Source organism: Maniola jurtina, chromosome 27 (genome assembly GCF_905333055.1).
Source record: "Maniola jurtina chromosome 27, ilManJurt1.1, whole genome shotgun sequence".
Taxonomy (NCBI): domain Eukaryota; kingdom Metazoa; phylum Arthropoda; class Insecta; order Lepidoptera; family Nymphalidae; genus Maniola; species Maniola jurtina.
In genome coordinates, this window is record NC_060055.1 from 277,990 (window position 1) to 302,191 (window position 24,202).

The 24,202-nt window shown below is 42.0% G+C and overlaps 1 protein-coding gene across 10 annotated transcripts in view; it reads left to right on the plus strand.

Annotated features, from left to right (window-relative positions):
- LOC123879150 (talin-1) overlaps nt 1-24,202 on the plus strand; it is a 101,345-nt gene that overhangs the window by 47,089 nt on the left and 30,054 nt on the right. For all 10 annotated transcript variants that reach the window (XM_045926707.1, XM_045926708.1, XM_045926710.1 and 7 more), the window contains exons 21-50: nt 188-358; nt 1,077-1,278; nt 1,673-1,824; nt 2,782-2,901; nt 3,629-3,739; nt 4,208-4,297; nt 4,486-4,623; nt 5,613-5,731; nt 6,152-6,296; nt 6,804-7,000; nt 7,691-7,820; nt 8,046-8,170; nt 8,849-9,014; nt 9,472-9,564; nt 10,031-10,105; nt 10,396-10,558; nt 10,869-10,996; nt 11,221-11,352; nt 11,802-11,987; nt 12,559-12,713; nt 13,141-13,284; nt 14,001-14,134; nt 14,687-14,799; nt 15,906-16,064; nt 16,637-16,797; nt 21,237-21,339; nt 21,691-21,821; nt 22,216-22,348; nt 23,080-23,203; nt 23,594-23,758. In XM_045926707.1, the coding sequence (XP_045782663.1) occupies nt 188-358; nt 1,077-1,278; nt 1,673-1,824; nt 2,782-2,901; nt 3,629-3,739; nt 4,208-4,297; nt 4,486-4,623; nt 5,613-5,731; nt 6,152-6,296; nt 6,804-7,000; nt 7,691-7,820; nt 8,046-8,170; nt 8,849-9,014; nt 9,472-9,564; nt 10,031-10,105; nt 10,396-10,558; nt 10,869-10,996; nt 11,221-11,352; nt 11,802-11,987; nt 12,559-12,713; nt 13,141-13,284; nt 14,001-14,134; nt 14,687-14,799; nt 15,906-16,064; nt 16,637-16,797; nt 21,237-21,339; nt 21,691-21,821; nt 22,216-22,348; nt 23,080-23,203; nt 23,594-23,758 (4,165 nt within the window). The remainder of the gene's footprint in view (nt 1-187; nt 359-1,076; nt 1,279-1,672; nt 1,825-2,781; nt 2,902-3,628; nt 3,740-4,207; nt 4,298-4,485; nt 4,624-5,612; nt 5,732-6,151; nt 6,297-6,803; nt 7,001-7,690; nt 7,821-8,045; nt 8,171-8,848; nt 9,015-9,471; nt 9,565-10,030; nt 10,106-10,395; nt 10,559-10,868; nt 10,997-11,220; nt 11,353-11,801; nt 11,988-12,558; nt 12,714-13,140; nt 13,285-14,000; nt 14,135-14,686; nt 14,800-15,905; nt 16,065-16,636; nt 16,798-21,236; nt 21,340-21,690; nt 21,822-22,215; nt 22,349-23,079; nt 23,204-23,593; nt 23,759-24,202) is intronic.

Genomic DNA, 24,202 nt, shown 5'->3' on the forward strand with positions numbered 1-24,202 from the left:
ACGCTTCCAGAAAAGGTACGTAGTGCCACTCCACTGTTTGGCTCGTCTTGGCGGGGGCACTGCCGTGCCCCTAATCCCTTGAGGGGTTATGAAAGTGTAGTCCACGGTGGACTAAGTCACGGGTTTAAGATAGTTTTCTATATAAAGGAATTTAGGCGTTATTCGTTGTTCTTTTCTTTCCGAACAGGACATCCTCCTCTCACTGGCCAAGGCTGTGGCCAACACCACCGCGGCGTTGGTGCTGAAGGCCAAGAACGTGGCGTCCCAATGCCGGGATGAGCAGCCTCTGCAGAACAACATCATCGCTGCGGCAACGCATTGCGCTCTGGCTACTAGCCAATTGGTCGCTTGCGCTAAGGTATGTAAATTGAATGTGTAGTGTAAATACGTAATAATGGAAATCATAATAATCGTTTTTTTTTTTTTTCAATCCAAAGATGTCAGAATCCAAAACAAGTAATTGCCATTAGGCATTGGGAATTTTGTGTATATGTACTTGGATCACTTAGGACTGGTATAGGTATAGCGCATAACTGAGTAGGCTCGTGCGGTAGTGGAGCAATGCGGGAGTGTGACGTCACAAGTTGACGCGTCACTGAGCTCTGACGTCACGTCATCACACCCCTCCCGCAACCCGCCACTGTCGCAGGAACCTATTCAGTTATACGTTATGCCTGTAGCATAGCTGATCTTCTAGGTAATATGTTATTTTTGAATGGAACAAAATAAACACAAGCAAAAACAACAAAAAAAACCGAAAACAAGCAAACTCTTCAATCATTAATAAAATGATTGATATAAGTGTTTGAAGTTGAGAGCGTAAGTAATTAATGAATTTCTAATTGCCAGATTATTACATTGTCATTGCCGATTTAATAAAGGATTTCACGTAGATAAACGTTTTTCTTCAGCAAAATTTTTGGTAATAGGTAAACAAGAATTTAGTAAATAAGTTTCCAGAACTAAAAGTTCTCCAAAATTGAAACTTGGGACATCACTTTCTCTTGTACCTCAAAAAATTGAATTTTATAAAAAGCTAAAGTATTTTGGTTGATAAAATCTTTTTGTTTATTTAGGTGGTAGCACCAACCCTCCACAACCCAGCTTGTCGAGAACAGCTAACGAGCGCGGCGCGACAAGTCGCTCAAGCTGTTGAGAAGTTGGTAGCAGCTTGCAACCAGGCGCCTGAATCTGCTGCCCAAGGTGTCGAACAGCTCACCATAGCTGCTCAAAGAGTGTCTGAAGAGCTGGAACGACTTTTAGCTCATTGTGACCTGGGTAAGTTGCATTAATTCGAAAGCTTGTTCAAGGCTTAGTGGAACTTCACAAATTTCAGAAATTTCACCCTCACCACCTGGGTGCCTGGTGCACTTCGACCGCCCGTTGGGCCAGGTCCTTTTTTCCACGCACACACCTGTAGAACTCCGGTGTTTCCATTAGATTACAACATGGGGTTATTCAAGGGGCGGACCAACAAATTCCTGAAAAACCGGCAACGCATCGGTGATTCCTCTGGTGCTGCGAATGTTCATGGGCGGCGGTAATTACTTAGATTAGATGACGGACCTGCTCAATAGTTCGTATTTTTATTATAAAAAAGCTTGTCATTAGTCGCCAGAATCAGCTGATCCATCTTCATCATCATCTGCTAACCTCATGTTTTTGTCTCCAGACCGTCGCGTCCAACCAACAGTTATGGAGCAATCGGTGGAAAGTGTGATGTGTGCATCAGAACGCGTGGCCGATGCGCCTGATGCTCCAGAGATGGTGCGAAGAGCGAGACTGCTGGGGCAGGCAACTGCTAGACTCATCGCTGACATTAAGGTAGGATACACCTGGAAGCCTAAGGTCTGTCCTCGATGGACTATTCGTATTAGGAGTGGAAAAACATTGGTTATCTAGGCAGTTGGTTAAAATTGCTGGGCTATTTGATTCTGAAAAGTTATTATTGAAAAAGTATTGAATAATCGATTAATTAATGGTAAGTGTGACGTATGCATCTGAATGCTGATGCACCCGATGCTCCAGAGATGGTGCTAGGTCAGGCAACTGCCAGATTCATCGCTGACATTAAGGTAGGATACACCTGTAATCTCAAGGTCTGTCCTCGATGGACTATTGGTAGGTGGTAAAAAATAGGATCGGTAATCTAGGCAGTTTGTTAAAATTGCTGGGCTATTTGATTCTGAAAGTTATTATTGAAAAAGTACTGAATAATCGATTAATTAATGGAAAGTGTAACGTATGCTTCTGAATGCTGATGCACCCGATGCTCCAGAGATGGTGCTAGGTCAGGCAACTGCCAGATTCATCGCTGACATTAAGGTTGGATACACCTGGAAGCCCAAGGTCTGTGCTCGATGGGCTATTGTTAGGTGGTTGAAAATAGGATTGTTAATCTGGGTAGTTCGTTTAATTTGCTGGGCTGTTTGATTTTGAAGAGTTATTGTCCAAAAATATATGATACCGATAGAAAAATCAGTAGAAAAGTGTGATGAGGCTGATGCGCTCGATGCTTCAGATGTGGTGCGAAGAGTGAGCCCTGCGCGTGACCTGTGCATGCGAGTGAAATGGTCAAAGCAAGTAGTTTCGATAACTGTAACTGATTGCTACTAGATGGAATTAACAGTCGTTTAGTACTGAATAAAACGAGCGCAATACCCAGGGAGAAGTAAGTTTGCTTGCCGGTTTCGCAATTTTCAAAATGTATTTAAAATTATTTAAAAAATCCTTTGAAGTGTGAAATTATAAGAAAATTCAATAAAATTCTTCTTGTCACAGACGGAAGCAGAAAAGCAGCCATCAGAAGCACAACGCAAGTTGTTGGCAGCGGCCAAGCTGTTAGCTGATGCCACCGCCAGGATGGTGGAGGCCGCGAGATTATGCGCTTCGCAACCACAGGTAAACATGAGCTGTGTGTCCCACTGCTGGGCAAGCATGCCCACTTTAAAAAAGAATACTAGCCTCGTTAATCGTGACTAACATTCCTCTTTCCCGTCCAACTCACCTGTCACCCAATTTCAGGTTCCCGGCTGGAAATCGGCGCTGTATGCCCTTGTGTATCAATGCATATAGCATAATTTCTAAATGGTTTCTGGTCTGGTCTGGTAAGAGGCTGCTGCCGTGGCTAGCTACCACCCTTACTGTAAAGTCGAGGCGTCAAGCGATTTTGCGTTCCGGTATGATGCCGTATAGAAAACAAATGTAGTATGGGTTTAATAAAAACTGCCAGACCTCTTCCATCACTTCCATTTTAGACTGCGTCATCACTTGCCATCAGGTGAGATCGCAGTCAAAGGCTAATTTGTAAAGGAGTTTAAAAAAAATCTCAAATTGTTCCTGCCAGGAATCGAACCTAAACGAATTATAAGACCACAGCGCCAGAGAGTCGTCTAAAAGCTAGTTATAATTTTTGAGTTGAGTTTTAACTCTACTACTATTGTACACCTTTTGATAGTCAGAATTGTTAGATTTGTAAGATGATATGATAATTGTGCATAGTGGCATGGTGGTAATAATTAATTACGTAAACTTAAAACTAAAGCTACGAGGGTTCCAAACGCGCCCAAGTCTGAGAGGCGCCCACAACAAACTCAGTCGGGTATTACATGTGTCTGTTTGTCCTAAGGATCGGGACAAGCAAGAGGCGTTGCGTCGCGCGGCCGAGGAGCTCCGTTTCATCACCGTGGATTACGCGCAAGGGCAGGACATTGTTGGATCACAACTTGCCAGACTATCCGTAAGTGCATCACAATTTCATTACACTCTTAGGGCTAAGATCTTTTTAGGGTTCCGTACCTTAAAAGGGAAAAATGGAACCTTATAAGATCATTTTGTTGTCTGTCTGTCTGTCGTGTCTGTCAAGAAACCTATAGGGTACTTCCCGTTGACCTAGAATCATGAAAGGTAGGTAGGTAGGTCTTATAGCACAAGTACAGGAATAAATCTGAAAACCGCGAATTTGTGGTTACATCATTTAAAAAAAAATTAAAATGTGTATCAATTTTCAAAGTAAGATAACTATACCAAGTGGGGTATCATATTAAAGGGTTTTACCTGTACATTCTAAAACAGATTTTTATTTATAAATGTTTTTTGATTTATCGTGCAAAATGTTGGGAAAAAATACCCGAGTACGGAACCCTCAGTGCGCGAGTCCGACTCGCACTTGGCCGGTTTTTTTATTAAACAGCTTAAAAACCCACAGGAAAGCGCGCGCCAAGCGGCGTCCAGTGCCACGCAGTTGATCACCTCAGCGCACAACGCGACACAGTACAACACAAACAAATATTCACAGGTTTGTTTGATTTTTGACCCATGTCAGTTTTCTCCAGGGAAAACTACTTTCCTTTGACCCTACTACGCCGAAACCAAAGGAAGGTTTTGAATTAAGATTTTAGGAATCTATATTGTGTATACATATAGACACATGTAAAACAAAAGATAGAATGTCTAAATAATTGTGTAATTTAAAAAAATCCTCAGGAAACGCTGTTATCAGAATGTGAAGTCCTGAATGAGCAGATTCCTCGGATGGCGCAAGCGGCCAGAACTGCTCAGGCCAGACCGACTGATCCAGCTGCTAACTTGGACCTCATCACTGCTTCCGAGACCTTCCTGCAGGTCAGTATTATATCAACAGACCAAAGAGACATACAGTAACTAACTAGTTAGAGACATACAGTTAGGCAAGACACAGGGAAGAAATAGAAGATACAGAAAAATCCTGTGGAATAGAATAGAATAGTTTTTTTTTTCAAATAAACTTTTTACAAGTGCTTGTGAATCGTCAAAATAATCTACCACTGGTTCGGAATGCCGTTCCTACCGAGGAGGACCAGCAAGGGACTCTGACCACAATGCCTCATCAAAATGTAAAGTCTTGAACGAGCAAAGTCCTCTAATGGCCCAAGTGGGCAGAACTACTCAGCAGCAATTTGGACGAGGGCAGGACAGTCGAAGTGGGATTGTGATAAGTATTTGCTTCAAGCAGGTATTAGGAGTGCTCTACACATCAGTACCTATATTATAAAAGCGAAAGTGTGTTCGTTTGTTGGTTTATTATTGGCTTGCCCTTCAACACGACGGAGTAACGAATCGAAGTTTTTCACGGATATAGTTAAAGACCTGGAGAGTGACATAGGCTACTTTTTATCCCAGAAAATCAAAGATTTATAAATCCAAATCCACGCGGACGAAGTCGTGGGCATCAGCTAGTATAATATATAGATTCATGAATGGATGAATATACTTGGGACTTCGTCTGTGTTGGTGTTAGCTGGCGGGCGTGCTCTGCCTTTTGGAGTGTTTTTTTTTGTTAAAACTGACTGGAAAGCGCTCTAAGGGGGTGCCGTGCGTGTGTCGGCGAGCGCCGGCACAGACGGGGTCCATACTTGTATAGTTTAACTAACTTGTTACAAATAACTACAAACTTGACATTGGTTAATCTTTGTAAAAGCCAGACGAGAGAGAGAAAAAAAATGAATATACTTTTTTGTACACCACAATATAGACAGGTACAATTTGGTGGCCTTATCGCTACCTAGCGATCTCTTCTAGGCAACCAAAATGGTGCAATGGTTCATGGTATTTATCTGTTCCTTTGCTTATAGCCAAGTGGTCACGTGGTGCAAGCGGCGCGCGGCGTGCTACCAACCGTCAACGACATCACAGCGGCCAAACAGCTGGCGGATACCACTCACCAGTTCACCACCAGCTGCGCGGATCTAAGGTAGGACTACGTTTTGTTGCTATGGTGCTGTGGCCGGGTGATACGTCCCGGGTTTGATTTCCGACTGGAACCTCATCATCATCATCATCATCATCAGCCTGTGGACATCCACTGCTGGACATGGGCCTTCCCTGTAGAGCGCCACCACACCCGGTCCTCAGCCTTCCTCATCCAGCCACTTCCCGCCAGGCGCTTTATATCGTCGGTACATCGTGCTGGAGGGTGTCCCACACTACGCTTGCTATACGCGGTCTCCACTCAAGGACTTTCCGGCTCCAACGGCCATCGCCTCTACGACAGGCATGGCCTGCCCACTGCCACTTCAGCTTACTAATAGTTTGGGTTATGTCAGTGATCTATATTTTCTAAATTGTCTCTGGTCTTGTATAATGAGAAGGCTTAATCAACGGTTTTCCGCAGGTCTGCAGTGAGCCGCGCCAGGGTATCCTGCAAGGGTGTGGAGTTGGACGCAGCAGCAGAAATCATCCGCAGCCTGCAAGCGGAGCTGGATGAGGTGGAACAGGCTGCCAGGGACCTGGAGCTACGGCCTCTGCCGGGACAAACGGTGAGCGAACAAAAGATCGGCCAAGTGCGAGTCGGGGCTCGCTCTCTTAGGGTTCCGCACATATACGGTGTAACCAGAACGCTAGCAAAAATGAATACAGGTGATAGTACTGATGATTACTGATAACATACCATAAAAAAATTAAAATCCTGTATTTTTTAAAAATTCACAATATATTGCAAATAAAACATCTGACTGACGCTAGAGGTCAACGAATATTCTATAAATAGATAACTCGAAGCCAATGACGCGTCGTAGGTGAACCGAGTTTTGCACGCTATACATTGCGGGTTTGAAAAATAATAAATCACTAAAACTACAAGATAAATCAAATGGTTATTGCCATTGGATTGTGTTAAGGTAGTAAAACAATTCCATGCCATCAGCCTATAAGCGTCCACTGCTGGATGTAGGCCTGTACACTAGTTACACTCTGTATATGACGTCATCACAAATCCAAGATGGCCACTCACTTCTCTATCAAATAACCTGTATGTATTTCACCAGGCGGAGTGGGCGTCAACGCGTCTGCAAAGCGCCCGCCGCAGCGCAGCATCAGCGACCGCCCAGCTGGTCAGCAGCGCGCGCCGTCGCGAGAGCCCCGGGTGCTCCCGGGCGGCCGTCGACCTGGCGTCCGCGCTGAGGGACTTCGCCCCGCCACTGCGAGCCACAGTGGCGACCGCGCCGCAGCAGTACCAGACACGGTGAGCTTCTTACAGCTTCTGCCTTCCTGGTACCTCTCTGCATCTTGATCTATTGCGCCTTATAAAAAAAAATCTGCAGTCCTGGTACTTCGAGCGTACGTATCTCCTAAGTTCTTTTGCGATTTTGATTTCCACTTTGATTTTTCCACTTAGCGTTTTTTTTTTCTACTTTGAATAAAACATTTGAATTTTGAATTTGAATTTTGAATTTGATTTTAAACCCCAGTATCCAGGTAAATGTAGATTTGTTAACATCTAGGTTAGCGTGGCAATAGCGGGAGCTTCCATAGTGTCTTAAAATAATGTTTATGTCTCCGATGAATCCGACAAAAAGCACTTGTAAAAGTTTAATTGAATAAAAATAATTTGAATTTTGAATTTTGAAAATTTTGTCTTCCTATCCTATGTTTACCTTAGAGTTATATTAGAGCGACTGCAAGGAGTGCGAAAGAAAACCACATTTCATTCAACCAATTTTATACATTTTTAATAGGTGAACATTCTGTATCCTGGGATCTTTAGTACCTCGCAAAAATCCTAAAAACAAATATTTTTCTATTCTCTCACCAAAAATAGTATCAGTAAACTCCTTGGTTCTGCTGTGATCCTAGTATCCCAAAGATACAACCTCTCCTACATTCAGACTCCTTAGTTGACTTTATCAATGTAACATACACTCTTTGTCAACAGTGTGATCAAGTCCGGTCGTCAAGTGTTGTACTCCTCTCTGACCCTGGTGGAGACGGTTAAGCATCAGCTCGCCAACTCGGAAGAACCAGATACATCCAGAATCATGAGCTTGGCCAAGAATATTAGCGAGGTAAGACAGATAGATAGATAAAAATGTGATTTGTTGGCGAACCTTTCATGCTTACCAAAAGTACCAGGCCTGAAAGAAATAAATTATTGGCCCAGTAGTATTGGAAAGCTGAGGCGAAGCCAAGGACATAAACTAAACAAAATCGGTATTCTGAGAGGATGCCCGTGCCCAGTAGTACGCCGGCGATGGTTTGAAAGATGATGACAAGTTCCTCTTTATTGCCAGGGTATGGAAGAAGCCATTGGTGCCGTGCCATCATACGCAGAGCTGGATGCAGCCATTGAGAACATCGGGCAAACCCTGGATATCCTGGATATGGGTGAATTCCCCCACACTGACAAGACCTATGGGTGAGAGACTAACACTGGAATTGATAGTCAAGATAGTGGCTTTTTAGAGGACCATTCAAATGATATGTGTCATATACAACCTTTATGCAATACATTATATTTGTGTATCACACTAATATTATACAGGCGAAAGTTTGTATGTATGTATGTTTGTATGTTTGTTACTCAATCACGTAAAAACGGCTGAACGGATTTGGCGAAATTTAGAATGGAGGTAGATTATACCATGGATTAACAAATAGGCTACTTTTAGCGTAGAAAATCATAGAGTTTCCACGGGATTTTCAAAAACCTATATCCACGCGAACGAACTCGCGGGCATCGGCTAGTGACACAATAGGTCGTCTGAATCGTCCTCTAAAGAAGCCCCTATTTTGACTATGAATTGCGGTGTCAACCTATCTTTCTTTAACAAAAACCGGTGTGATTAGGACTTGTACATGTAACACCCACAAAATCAAGGTTTTGCAGATTTTTCCCTTACTAGTGTTATAAGATTTTGCTACCCTATAGGTTTTCTTGATAGACACGACAGACAGACAGACAGACAACGAAGTGATCCTATTAAGGTTAAATTGTTCCTTTTGCGGTACAGAACTCTAAAAATTAATTAAAAGTTACGAGGATTTCAACCATATTCTCGAACTACAAGAGGAAGATAAACTATTATTTTTCCAGTGAACTGCAAACGGAACTAAACTCAGCAGCGGTGGTGCTGAGCAACGCATCGTCCCAAGTCGTGGACAGCGTAGACACGGACAAGCTGCCCTCGTCCGCCGCAGACTTCCAAGCTTCTTTCGAGAGACTCGTGGCCGTTTGCCTGGAGATGGCCGGACACGCTGAGGTAATGATGTCACAGCTTTCTTAGCATATGCAGGTTTATCCCACTTCTGATCTTCTACTATAGTGCGTGTCAGGTTGAGATGGCAACCGGGGTGTGGTCGCCCCGGACACCCGCACAGTCCCCACGTTAATCCGCTGCGGTTGAGAAGCGTGATTGACAGGTGTGTGCCCCCCCCCCTCATACCCCGATTGCCATCTCGACCTGTCGCGTACTATACTTATATTATATCTGAACTCGAGATGCTCAAGTTTTACTGTTATTCTGGTTTGTTTTATTACCACAATAACTATAAAATCTTACAAAAGTTATTGTTCTTCGTAATACAGTTTCATAATATGGATCTTTTGGCGTCCCCCCCGCCTCATACCCCGATCACCATCTCGCACCGTCGCGTACTATACGTATTGTGCAAAAGCCTTGTAAAACAAGTAATTGTTATTGGTAATTTTGTTGGCAGGAAAGTGAAAGTCGCATGCAGATGGTCAGCTCTCTGAAGACGGTCACAGTCAACTCTTCCAAGCTGCTGAGCACCGCCAAATCCGTAAGCCAGGTGAGACTTGAATTTGAAGCTGTTTAAAGCTCCGTACCTGAAGAGTGCCAACAGGTGTCTATTACTGTGCCTTTGCTTCCGTCTGTCTGTCAGCAGGCTGTATCTCATGAATCGTAATAGGTATTGTACTGTACTGTACCGGACCGGAGCAGCCCATTCCGTTTTGGTCCAGTCCAGTACGATCTCTGATTCGATAGTCATAATAACTTTCGCCAAAAACGTGTAGAATCTTCGTTTCTGTCGAACGAACCTTGACGCCTGATTTTGTGTTTTAAATATTATTAAACCCTAGTAATTTACCATGAGAAGAAAAATAATGCATTTGACACCATAAGTAATGATAATAAATAACCAATTAGCACCGCCCGTAAGATATTTCGCGTCACAATGCTGATCATAGCAACTTTTTGGTTAAGTTTCCTAATACTGATATTTTTTATAAAATTCTTTGTGATTTTTCATATAGGACCTGACTCGTCCAAATGCTAAGAACCAACTGGCGGCTGCAGCGCGCGCGGTCACCGAAAGCATCAATCATTTGGTAAGTCATCTAATGATCATTATTTTCATCTCAATCATTTATTTTACAGGCATAAGTTTCATGGCTCCCTCGCTTTCAAAAAATGAGCTGAAGTGCTTTGATGAACATTGGATCCTTCGTTTTCAATTACAAATTTAGCACAAATAATCTGCTTATTGTCCCCCGACCGATTGCAGATAATGGCAGGGGGGAAAAAATAAAAAAAAAATCGTTTCATAATAATTACACAATCTGATAACGAGATACAATGCAAACCGCCGTCGGGTTTTTGAAAAATTGTCTGTTTTTAGGTGGATGTTTGCACTGAAGCGGCTCCAGGACAAAAAGAATGTGCTGCAGCAATCCGCAACATGGAAAGCAGCAGACCTTTGCTGTCAGCACCCACTCAGCCAATTAGCGAGCTGGGATATTTCGCCTGCCTGGATGCTGTAGTCGACCAGAGCAAGTTGCTGAGTAAGTATAACTCGAGATAACGAACTCCATTGTTAACTCATATGTGAGGTATCGAATTGTGGTCCAATGTCATTAACAATGTGCATGGGGCAACCCTTTCTTATCATTTGATTAGTGTTCATTGAAAAATAGATTTAACATATATAATTTTGATTCAGTTAAAATACGCTTTCCGAACTAGTTATTTCACTACCACTATTGGCAGACAAATTTTTCACAAGTTTTCTAAAATCGTAGGCTTGGTTCTAACGAGTTCTTTAATGTGTTGCATGTTAAACTCAACTGGTACATAATTTTATTTTTGTTTTAGGCGAGGGAATGTCAGGCATGGCCAGTGCGGTCAAGAAGTCAGAAACGGATAAGTTCTCAAGAAGCGTGGCAACCGTAGCCACTGCTGTGCAAGGATTAGTGGAATGCACTGCACAGGCTGCATATTTGGTAAGATTTACATATTTACTTTATCCGGTTCGAAGGACCAATGACTTAAAAAAACTTTGCTTTTACGCGATAAAAAGTAGCCTAAGTGTTAATCCAGTGTATAATCTATCTCCATTCCGAATTTCAGCCAAATCCGTTCGGTAGTTTTAGCCTGAAAAATTAACAAACATACGCACATACAGACACAAATTTTCGCCTTTATAATATTAGTGTGATTTATGCAGGTGGCTGTATCAGATGAGACTAGCGTAGCAGGACGAGCTGGTTTGGTGGACCAGGCGCAGTTCGCCCGCGCCGCTGCGGCCATAGACCATGCCTGTCGTACCTTGTGTGACCCGAACACTGATCAACATCAAGTAAGTATCTTCTTGATACACGCGTCTAATCTGTCGTTCATTAGTCGGATCAGGGGGTTGCACTACTGTAGTTTGACGATAAGAATAATAATAATTTTATTTATTTTTTATTACTGATTACAAGAAAATATTGCCCACACATTTGTACCTTTATGCTAATGTTTCGAATAAACATTTTTTTTCTATTTCTATTAAGAAAATAACATACATTTTTAAATTCCAGAACTTTTTCATACTCAAACTCAAAATCATTTATTCAAAGTAGGTAACTATTGTACACCTTTTGATAGTCAGAATTGTTAGATTTGTAAGATGATTTATAGTGGTGATAATTAATTACGTAAACTTAAAACTAAAGCTACAAGGGTTCCAAACGCGCCGGAGTCTGAGAAGAGCCCACAACAAACTCAGCCGGGTATTATTATTTGAAAAACAATCCTTATTCCCAGGTACTGTCAGCAGCAACAGTAGTAGCGAAGCACACTAGCGCCCTCTGCAACGCTTGCCGCGCCGCGTCCGGCCGTTGTGCAGAACCACAGAGCAAACGTCACTTCGTACAAGCCGCCAAGGATGTTGCCAACTGTACAGCTGCACTCGTTAAAGATATCAAAGCTCTGGACGCCGATTACTGTGACGTGAGTTCTTAGCTTACTACTAAGGTTCTTTAATGGACATCGGCGCAAAGTTGCCAGTCTATCGGTATTCTACAGGATATATTTCGGACAGTGTGCACAAGAGCTCTTTGACTTGGTTCTTTCTTTACCTTTCTGCCATCGTACTGTAACAATCTGCGTCTGCATCGGTACGTAGTTGAAATTCCTCGGACAGGTACGAAGCGATTTGCTTCCTCGTTTCTAATCCGAACCGCTAGGATATGGAACGCCCTTCCGGCGTCAGTTATCCCTTCCAATGGGATATTGGCAATGGAAATAGGTGAATTCTGAACCTTGATCACTAACTATCCTCTTTGGGTACCCGAACCACAATAATTATTCTGCTCTCGAATTGTATACCGTTGTCACTATGTATTTACTTCGGAGTACTAAATTAATCTGCTGTTGAGATGTCAATAGGGTATCAATGTCAAGCAGGGCATTTGAAAGAAATCCTTGCCAGCTAAAGTAATTATTCAATAGGCAAACCGTAATTCAAAGCCGTCAGTACGTTACCGATCTATACAGTGTTAATATATTTATTTCATTGTAGGCAAATCGTGCGAAGTGCGCAGCAGCCACTGCTCCTTTACAAGAAGCGGTGCGAAGTTTGCGCCAATTTGCGGACAGTCCAGAATTTGCGGCCGTACCTGCCAAGATATCCCCTCAAGCAAGGGATAACCAAGAGGCTATTCTGCACTGTGGCAGGTAAATATACAAAATGTTTTATTCGGAACTAGATGATGCCCGCGACTTTGTCCGCGTGGATTTTGGTTTTTAAATTCCGTGGGAACTCTTTGATTTTCCGGGATAAAAGTTGCCTATGTCAATTTCCGGGACACAAACTACCTCTGTACCAAATTTCATATGAATCAGATAAATGGATGAGCCATTAAGAATCCCGTGGGAACTCTTTGATTTTCCGGGATAAAAAGTAGCCTATGTCCGTCCCCGGGATATAAGCTAACCCTGTACCAAATTTCGTCAGAATCAGGTAAACTGTTGGGCCTTGAAAAGCTTGCAGAGAGACAGATACACTTTCGCATTTATAATATTAGTATAGAGGTATTGATTGTTCGAGACGTAAAGCAAATTATGAGAACAGGGCGTGTTGTCAAATTGTCGTCTTTTTCAGGAACATAATAACGGAATCTTGCTCGATGGTGGAAGCGGCACGCGCCCTGGCACTGAGCGGCACGGAGCGCGCTCACTGGCACGCGCTGGCACATCACAGCAAGGCTGTGTCTGACACCATCAAGTCTCTGGTGGCCAATATACGGTACGTGCCATTATGGTGCCATAAGAACAAAATACAGGGTGTAACCTGAACGCTAGCAAAAACGAAAACAGATGATAGTACTGATGATTATGATAAGATACCATAACAAAACTACGAAATTTTTTTTTGTAATAATCCTAAATTTTTAAAAGTTTACAATATATTATTGTAAATAAATCATCTGACTGACGCTGTGGGGTATTGGCCCAAGTTTTGCACGCTATACAATGCGGGTTTGAAAAATACTAAATCACTTAAACTACAAGATAAGGCAAATGGTTATTGGCATTGGATTGTGTTAAAGTAGTATAATACTAACGCCAAGTTTTTTCTAACATTCTGGTTATACCCTGTTATGTGTTTTTTTTTTTGATATTTCGAAGCCATCTGCAATCAGTCATTGATGTGGACTGTAATCAGATCATTGTGAGCGTGTTAAGTGTGGAGAATAAAATAAATGTACTCGTAGTATAGAAGCAGGCGTTATTTGCGGAAGTCCAACCCATACGCACCACCACGTACGTACGTACGAAACGTGCGTCGAGTGGTTCTGGGATTTGTGTGGTGCTGCGTGGTGGCTCACTTGGAGGCTGACATTTCCTGTATGTTTATCAGTGGGTGGTGCACCATACAGATTTGTTTGGTTTAGTGGATTATAGCAAATTATGCTTTTGGTTCCTTGAATAAAATAAATACTTATTATTTTGTGATAACAGAGAGAAGGCTCCGGGTCAACGCGAATGCGCCGCGGCGCTGGAGACCCTCAACAAACAGCTGCGGGAGCTGGACCAGATCAGCTTGCAGGCGGTCGGGCAAGAGCTGCAGCCGCGGCAGGCCAACACACTGCAAGGTATGTACTAACTTGGAATATACAGGGTGTAACCGAACGCTAGCAAAAACTATAGTACTGATGATAGGCCACTCGGGGTCAATGCCGCGGCGTAGCTGGGGCACTGAGATCCGAGTTTCACTATATTTTTAATCCCCGACCCAAAAAGAGGGGTGTTATAAGTTTGACGTGTGTATCTGTCTGTGGCATCGTAGCTCCTATACTAATGAACCGATTTTAATATAGTTTTTTTGTTTGAAAGGTGGCTTGATCGAGAGTGTTCTTAGCTATAATCCAAGAAAATCGGTTCAGCCGTTTGAAAGTTATCAGCTCTTTTCTAATAACTGTAACCTTCACTTGTCGGGCACAAGAAAAACGCGAAAAAATTGTTCAAAAATCCTCAATATACTGCAAATAAAACATCTGACTGACGCTAGAGGTCAATGAACGTTACGTAAATAGGCCACTCGGGGTCAATGCCGCGTCTGAGCTGGGGCACTGATCCGAGTTTTACTATATTTTTATCATATCTACCTACTAGAAAAAAATTATCAATAATGTCCTTTTATTTAGGTTACTCGGAGCAGATGGAAAACAGCGCAGCGGAAATGGTGGAAAGATTGGAACCTTTACGCGTGGCCGCGAGGAGCGAGGCGGAGAACTTGGGGCACGCTGTGGTACATTTGGTGAGTTTATCTCTCTTTCTCTCTTTTTAGGGTTCCATACCTCAAAAGGCAAAATGAAACCCTTATAGGATCACTTCGCTGTCTGTCTGTAGTGTGTGCCAAGAAAACCTATAGAGTACTCCCCGCTAACCAAGAATCATGAAAGGCGGATAGGTAGCTCTTATAGCACAATTATTAAAGGAAAAAATCCGAAAACTATGAATTTGTGGTTATTAGTATTTTCAATTTTCTAAGTAAGATAACTATACTAAGTGGGCTATCATATGAAAGGGCTTTATCTGGAATTTCTAAAACAGATTTTTATTTTATTTTATGCGTAACAATTTTTGATTTATCGTGCAAAATGTCGGAAAAAATACCCGAGTCTATCAGTTCGCGAGTCTGATTCGCACTTGACCGGTTTTTACCCGACTGCGGCAAAGCAAAGGAAGGGTAATAATTTTAGCACAGTCTATGTATGTATGTATGTATGTAAGTCTGTATGTATGCACTCGTATGTATGTATGTATGTATGTTTGTATCCAGTTTCTGTGTCCAACTAAGCGTAAAGCTTGTGCTAGGAGTGGCTACGACAATAGAGCAACGGGTGGAATTTGAACCGCCGACCTTCGGATTTCAGTCCGCTCCCATAACCGTTGAGCTATTGAGGCTATATGTGTGTGCAAGCCCAGTTTTTACCCGACTACGGCAAAGCCGAAAGGAAGGGTTATGATTTTAGCAGTCTATGTATGTATGTATGTATGTATGTAAATATGTATGTATGTTTGTATCCAGATTCTGTGTGTTCCACCGTAGCGCCTAAACTACTGGGCTAATTTTGATGAATGAGGTGTCAATTGATTCGTTGTAAAGGTCCGGGTGACATAGGCTATATTTTATACGAAAAAATGACCTGATGGATGTTTTTTTTTGCTTTTGTATCGAGTGGGATGCCAAATTAAAGAGAAGAAAATTCTGAGTTCATAAATATAAATGTACTACAACATTAAAATATACCAAGCGGCAGAAAAACAATTTTACTATAATATTTCAGCGTTTATTAAGACGATCGCAGTCGGGTTTTAGTTTTCAACTTTATCTTGTTTACAATGGTACGTTGGCCACAGATATCGTACGCCGAGCCGCTGGTGACGGGCGCGGCGGGCGCGGCGTCCAACATGACGGACTCGCAAGCGCAAGCGGCGCTGTTGCAGCACACCAGGACCGTGCTCGAGACACTTACTCTGCTGCTGCACGCCGCCAAACAAGCCGCCGGCAACCCTAGAGTAAGTGTACGCCAGTTGAAAAACAAACTACAGTCGAAAAGTTCTATTGAATTTGAAGAATATCTGATACGGCCATCCTGGCAACAGATGGTTTTTCGAACAGCAATGCCACTGCCTCCGAAAATAGTCACCAAACAGATCAGCCGTTTTGAGACAGCCATCTTTTATTGAGGTGGTTGGTAGTTAGTGCCATAGATTAGCTCCTTGGTTGCCATGTTTCGGAGTAAACCCTAGAGTAAGTATCTCTCTCTCAGGTCGTACCTTCATTCCTGAAGATCGAGGTCCTGGTAAGATCCCATCCTCGAATTCCAAATTCCATTTTCTTCTGTCGGTGGCCATATGTCACTTCCACCCAAAATGGCCACCAAACAGATCTGTTGTTTTGAGACAGCCATCTTTTACCGAGGTGGTTGGTAGTTACTGCCATAGATTAAAAGCTTATATGACTTGCTACCTGATAATATCATAAAAACATTTTTCCTGACTCATTTTCAAAAATGTAATCTTATTCGCGTTTAGTTTTACTTCAACTGCCTTTAAAGATTCAGATTTTCAAAGATTTGTTTTTTCAGGCGACAACAGCTCACGGCGAGGTGGACGCTCAGACGTCGCTCGCCAGATCCGCGCTGAGCGAGCTGAGCGCTCATGTTCGCGAGCTGAGCACTCAGCGCGGAGCCGTCGGACCCATGCTGGAGAGCGTCGCTAGAGCCGTGGCGCGACTGACTGAGCATAGGTGAGTTTTTGCTCAAGTTTGCTTAGGTACTTCGGTCGCAGAAGATTTGAGAACTAACTTTGGGCTGAAGGGATTATTGAATTTGGACTTTTCCTTTATTGAGTAGTTTCGAGGAAATAAAGGGGGACTTACCTTTATTTATTATTACTATTTTATTCAGATACAAGTTAGCCCTTGACGTCAATCTCACCTGGTGGTAAGTGATGATGCAGTCTAAGATGGAAGCAGGCTAACCTGGAAGGAGCATGGCCGTTTTCATTAAACCCATATTCCTTTGGTTTCTGCACATGGCATGCACCTTAAGTTAGATTATAAAATGGTCCATAGAGTACACAAATAATACAGGATGTACAAATGTTTATGGTATAATATGTGTTGCATCAATAAATAAATCAATTCTATCTTATTTTATTAAAGTTTTGATCTGAGTATTACCTTGATCGATATTCAAAGGTTTCATATTAATGAAAGCGTTTGGTTAAACCATCATCATATCAATAATAAACTGCACTTAACTAACAGACGCGCTCGCGAATAGCGTCTGTCTAAATATAAACACCATCTGACTAACGCACCGTTAAGGACACGTCACACGTCCATTAATGCTGATCCAAAATTTTACTCTTTCCCCTTCACCGTTCTACCATACAAGTGTAAATTAACTTATAACACCCCCGACAAGTGAAGGTTACAGTAACTAGAAAAGAGCTGATAACTTTCAAACGGCTGGGCCGATTTTCTTGGATTATGGCTAAGAACACTCTCTATTAAGCTACCTTGCAAACAAACAAAACTAAATTAAAATTGGTTCATTAGTTTAAGAGTTACGATACCACAGACAGATAAACAGATACACACGTCAAACTTATAACACCCCTCTTTTTGGGTCGGGGGTTAAAAACAGCGAGAAACGTTGGGTCTTTTATCCGACCACGGCAAAGCCAAAGGAAGGGTTATGATTTTAACAGTCTTGTTTGTATGTATGTATGTAGGTTTGTATTTGTAATCCACCGTAGCGCATAAACTACTGAGCTGATTTTGATGAATAAGGTGTCAATCGGTCGAGCTGTCCAGCTTAAAGCGATGACCTAAGTTCAGTCCAATACCATCACACGAGAAATCTCAAGCGAGAAAAAATTGCAAGTTAATGACGAATAGCGCCATCTTGATGTGGTTTAGAAAACGAATTATTATTTGGTTGGGTAAACCACAAATTCATTGTTTTCGGATTTTTTCCTTGTGCTATAAGCCACCTACCTACCAAATTTCATGATTCTAGGCCAACGGGAAGTACCCGTTTCCTTCCTTTCCTTTCCAAACTTTTGGGTTTTGATTTCCTTTCCTTGACAAACAGACAAACTATGAATGATCCTATACGGAACCCTAATAAATGATTTGAGTTTGAGAATTGAACGCAAGACCTTCCATTTAGAAGACCACCAATGCGCTAGAGAGATCGTAAATAAACCGATTTGTTCATTGATCAGCCTAGCGGGTAGCTGTTGGCAGCTGTCCAGCTCCGCGCCGCTCAAAGCGATGACCTAAGTTCAGTCTAATATAGATTTATTGGTCGCCGGGGCATAGCTTCAATCCAATGTCAAATACACTGACATAGTGACACAGAATCTTTTTAACACAAAAAAAAAACCGGGCTTCCACACCGAGGATTCCGTACTCGGGTATTTTCTCCACATTTTGCACGGTAAATCAAAAACTAATAAGTATGCATAAAAATAAATAAAAATCTGTTTTAGAATGTACAAAATGTTTTGTATGTATGTGGTTTAATACACATTTTGAGCAGAATACATTTTAAAAAGATAGCCACCTAACTAACAATACAAGTGTAAATTAAAAATTTATAACACCCCTGACAAGTGAAGGTTACAGTAACTAGAAAAGAGCTGATAACTTTCAAACGGCTGAACCTATTTTCTTGGATTATAGCTAAGAACACTCTCAATCAAGCCACCTTTCAAACAAAAAAAAAACTAAATTAAAATTGGGTCATTAGTTTATGAGCTACAATGCCACAGACAGATACACAGATACACACTTCAAACTTGTAACACCCCTTTTTTTGGGTCGGGGGTTAAAAAATACTAAGCAAGAAGTTTGTGCTAATAAGGCCACAATTGGCAATTTCACTAAGAAAGTAGTTTTGACCTTTCGGGAATTAAGTTCGGCTCTTATAGCGTTGAAGTTTGTCTTATTCTTGAAACCGCCTATTTCGGTATATGATTTGATTATAGTTGCTAGCATGCGCACGAGTAAAAATAGCCCGTTGAGTAAGTGGATTAGTTTACAATTAGCACCGAGTAACTACATGTACTGACGCAATGCCGTGAATTATTACCGGAATGCATTTTCCGGTTGGGTTAGGTCATTTTGGGGATCACTAACCATATTATACATGCGAAAGTCTGTTTGTTTGCTGGTTTGTCCTTCAATCACGTCGCAACGGAGCAACGTATCGACGTGATTTTTTGCATGGGTATATTTTAAGACCTGGAGAGTGACTGAGGCTACTTTTTATCCCGGAATACGTTTTGTTGCGCACTATAAGTAGGTCTTGTAGCACAAGTAAAGGAAAAAATCTGAGAACCGTGAAGTTGTGGTTACATCACAAAAAACCGGCCAAGTGCGAGTCAGACTCACGCACTGAGGGTTCCGTACTCGGGTATTTTTTCCAACATTTTGCACGATAAATCACAAACTATTATGCATAAAAATAAATCAAAATCTGTTTTAGAATGTGCAGGTAAAGCCCTTTCAGATACCCCACTTGGTATAGTTACCTTACTTTGAAAATTGAAACACATTTTAATTTTTTTTTAAATGATGTAACTACAAATTCGCAGTTTTCAGATTTATTCCTGTATTTGTGCTATAAGACCTACCTACCTGCCAAATTTCATGATTCTAGGACAACGGGAAGTACCCTGTAGATTTCTTGACAGACAGGCAGATAGACAACAAAGTGATCCTATAAGGGTTCCGGTTTTCCTGTTGAGGTACGGAACCTTAAAAATGTTAAAATATCTTGTACGATGGTACGGAACCCACGTGTGCGAGTCCGATTCACACTTGACAGGTTTTTGCTTGCATTTCACCATTACTATTTTTCAGGATTTAGTCCGCATTTTATGCCGTTAAAGTGCCCAGGATCAAATCCCGGACTCCCCAAATAGGAAGTTAAAATCGTTGACTACCAGTCTCTCACCGCGAAGTTTAATATAACGTCTCCCAGATCCCAATTAGTTCAGTAACCTCATTATAATGTGTATTACGCGTACATACCTACATTGGATAGCGGCGCGTGCGCACTTCGCATCGCGCCCGCGAACCGTGTCAGTGTCAAGATGAACAAACTGTTTGTATTTTTGTTTATTATCCCCGTATTTTTGTTTATATCAAACGAATCGTCGCTTAGTTTCTAACTTAGTAAGTCAAAATATAGCAACTTTATCCAAAGCTTTGGGTTGTTTGGTGTTACTTTATATTCGTTTAAGAGTTCCTATTAGATGTTTTCTGGTATCTGAAACGTTGCGTTTCTGAATTCTGAAGCGAATGGCTTCGAAAAAATAGCCCTAAAATGACTTACGTTGGTGGTTAGATCTTAAGCGACGAAATATAAGTTTTGGAAGATTAATCTGAGAAAGGAATAGACAGTGGTGATTATATCATGGAAAAACTTCAGACTAAATTAGTTCAAACGTCAATCAATATACTGTGCGTGTGATTCAATTTTTGTGATGGTGGAATTTAAGTGTTTTCGCGATTATTCTGTCATCATATATCATTAATATCATTAAATACATGCTGACTGGCCGAGATTTAAAAACAAGATCATTTTCTATAGTTTTAGAGTGTTTCAATAGTTAGTGTTTAGAGAGTTGTGAGTGAATGAAAAAAGCTTGTTTCAGAACTTCAAGCTAAACATAAGCTACATTAGTTCTACCAGCGATCAATATATATTGTCCGTGTGATCGAAATTTTTTAACGCCCAACCCAAATAGAGGCGTGTTATAAGTTTGACGTGTGTATCTGTCTATCTGTCTGTGGCATCGTAGCTCCTAAACTAATGAACCGATTTTAATTTAGTTTTTTTTTTTGTTTGAAAGGTGACTTGATCGAGAGTGTTCTTAGCTATAATACAAGAAAGTCGGTTCAGCCGTTTGAAAGTTATCAGCTCTTTTCTAGTTACTGTAACCTTCACTTGTCAGGGGTGTTATAACTTTTTAATTTACACTTGTTGATGGTGGAATTGAGGAGTATTTTCACGATCTGACATTGCATGCATTCAGATTTCTGATGGTTCAAAAAATTACATAAACTTAAAACTAAAGCTACTAATGGATGCTCAATGACTTATTTTGGATCTTTCTGAAAAAGGCTTATGACCTTTTATAATGTAATTATGTCTGTTTGTCCAACAGAATGTCGCTGATCGGTTCATATGATGAAACGGATTCGTTCGTGGACTACCAGACAAGGATGGTGGGCGCTGCGAAGGAGATCGCTCGGCTTGCTACTGATATGGTGAGTTGTACTGGACCCTAAGGGAATAAAACTAGCGTCAAGCGACAAAGGGTTCCCCACTATCGTACAAGAAATAGCACTTTTTTTGTGATGTAACCAGAAATTCACGATTTTCGGATCTTTTGCTTTACTTGTGCCATAAGATGTACCTACCTGCCAAATTGTATAGGTCAGCGGGAAGTACCCTATAGGTTTCTTGACAGACACGACAGACAGACAACGAAAGTGGTCCCATTTTGTTTTTCCTTTTGAGGTACGGAACCCTAGTAACTGTAATTTTGTATGGTACACCTCTTCCAGCATACTTTATATGTTCGTTGCAGTGTATAGACATGTTCTGTTTACTTTCAGACGGCCAAAGCTGCGACAGAACCAACTCGCCTGGTGGAAGTTGGGAATGAGATGTGCGGCAAGTATGAACGATTAGCCGCCGATAGTGTTGGCGCTTCCGCCACCACGCCCAACGGTGACATCGCCAACAGGTAAGACATACAGGGTGTAATCAGAACGCTAGCAAAACTTAGCGTTATTATTGTACTATTAACGCAATCCAATGCCAATAAACACAAATTAAGCTTTTGGTTCCTTGTAGTGCAAGGAATGGTGACCAATTAATACTCAAAAATGTTTTAGTTTAAACTTCTTTATTGTAACGGGGCGAGCGCACGCGCATTAACACTGCGTACGATTATCAATGTGCGTACATGATATACGTTCGAACTTAGGACCCTTTACAACCCTCCTGTTGCATAATCTACCAGTAATAGTACTAGTAATAGTACCATTGGTAAATTATTTGACGCTACAAGAGCACTTGTAAAAGTTTATTTGAATAAAAGTCTATTCTATTCTAAATCTATTCTATTCTGTGTTCAGGATTCGCCTGGCGGCGGTGGAGCTGGGCGAGGCGGTGTCGGAGCTGGTGCGCGCGGGCGGACACTGCAGGGTCTCCGCCATTGCGCAGAACCAGAAGGCTGTTGCGGATTCCGCCAGGAAAGTTAACGAAAAGGTGGGTTTTGAAAATTGCCTTTAGCATATTTTTTTATCCATTATAGTTACACGCTTGACCACAATCACACCTGATGGAAAGTGACGATATGGCCCGTTTACCGTGGTTCTACAATTGGTAGGAAACACAGATCGCGGAAGATTATTCCAAACCTTAGCCATGCGTATGAGGAATAATGAGGCATAAGGTCGCATTTCGACCTTCACACTTCGTGCGTAAAGGTGGAATGTCAACGACGTAACTCGCCCAACGTCTCGCGGTTCGGTGGTAAAATGGAGTAAGGAGGGACAATATCAATATCTGAGCACACTTTCCGAAATATATCCTACCAGAGGATGCCCGCAACTTCGTCCGCGCGGATTTAGGTTTTTAAAGATCCCGTCGGAGCTGTTTGATTCTCCGGGATAAAAAATTGCCTATGTCAATTACAGCGACGCAAGCTACATTGGTACCAAATTTATCGGTTAAGCGGATGGATTTCAAGGAATCTCGCGGGATCTCTTTGATTTTCCGTAATGAAAAGTAGCGTGTGTCCGTCCCCGGGATATAAGCTAACTCTGTACCTCGTCAGAATCGGTTTAACTGTTAGGCCGTGAAAAACTGGCAGGCAGATAGATAGACAGATAGAAGGAAAGACACATTTTCGCATTTGTGATATTAGTATGGAGGATAAAACACCGATAAGTGAGACAGTTACTCTATAATAATACAATCTGTATGTTTGTCCGTAGGTGGTGAGCGTGCTGAGCGCGTTGCAGGCCGGCTCCCGCGGCACGCAGGCGTGTATCGACGCGGCGGCCACCATCGCCACCATTCTGGGAGATCTGGACACCACCATACTGTTCGCTAGCGCTGGTAAGTACCAGCTGTAAAAGTCAAAAGTCAAAAAATATATATTAAAAACTAATTTATGCCCGCGACTTCGTCCGCGTGGACAAACTACCCCCTATTTCATCCCCTTAGGCATGCATTTAGTTATTATGACATAGACATCCGCTAATTAAAAAAAAATCAACCCCTAAAAGGGGGTAAAATAGGGGTTTGAAACCTAAATAGCCCGCACGGACGAAGTCGCGTGAATAAGCTATATACTATTAATGACCATGCCATGTTACCGTTTATAATTGTTAATATATATTTATACGTTTATAATGCTGGGTCATGAATAAGACAAAAGATACAAAATACACGAGAGTATATGAGATAGCGCTCTATAAATGTAACAACAATTTTGTCTTCCCCCAGGTACATTGCAGTCCGATAAAGAAGGCGACACATTCTCAAATCATCGCGAGAACATCCTCAAAACTGCCAAAACCTTGGTGGAAGACACCAAGACCCTGGTCGGAGGAGCGGCTGGAAGCCAGGAGCAATTGGCCGCTGCGGCTCAAAGCGCTGTATCTACCATAGGTGAGTCATCATACCACATTTTCCAAACCTCGAGAAATATCCTGGAAACCGCCAAAACCCTGGAAAATATTAAAACTGATAAAAAAAAATCTTGATTTTTACGAAAATACGTAACCGTTTCCACCAATACTTAGCTATGTAGTTGTGCTAGGAGGATGCGCTATGAAGATGCGCCGCCGCAAAGTAGCTGCGCGAGAAAGATGCGAGCTCGAGCTATGCGATGTAGCGATAGTAGGGAAGCGGTAAAAGCGACGCGGTGAGGAGAGAGGCGCTCACGCGTCCTGCCGCGCCTGCACATAGCTACACCACTCGCGACGGCCCATAGCACGCATCCTTCCATATAAAAAACATATCTTAGTTGAATCCGTTTCCACCAGTGCTAAGCTATGTGCACCAATGAATATGATTGATGGATATCAAACGCATCCATAACAACGTAGCATC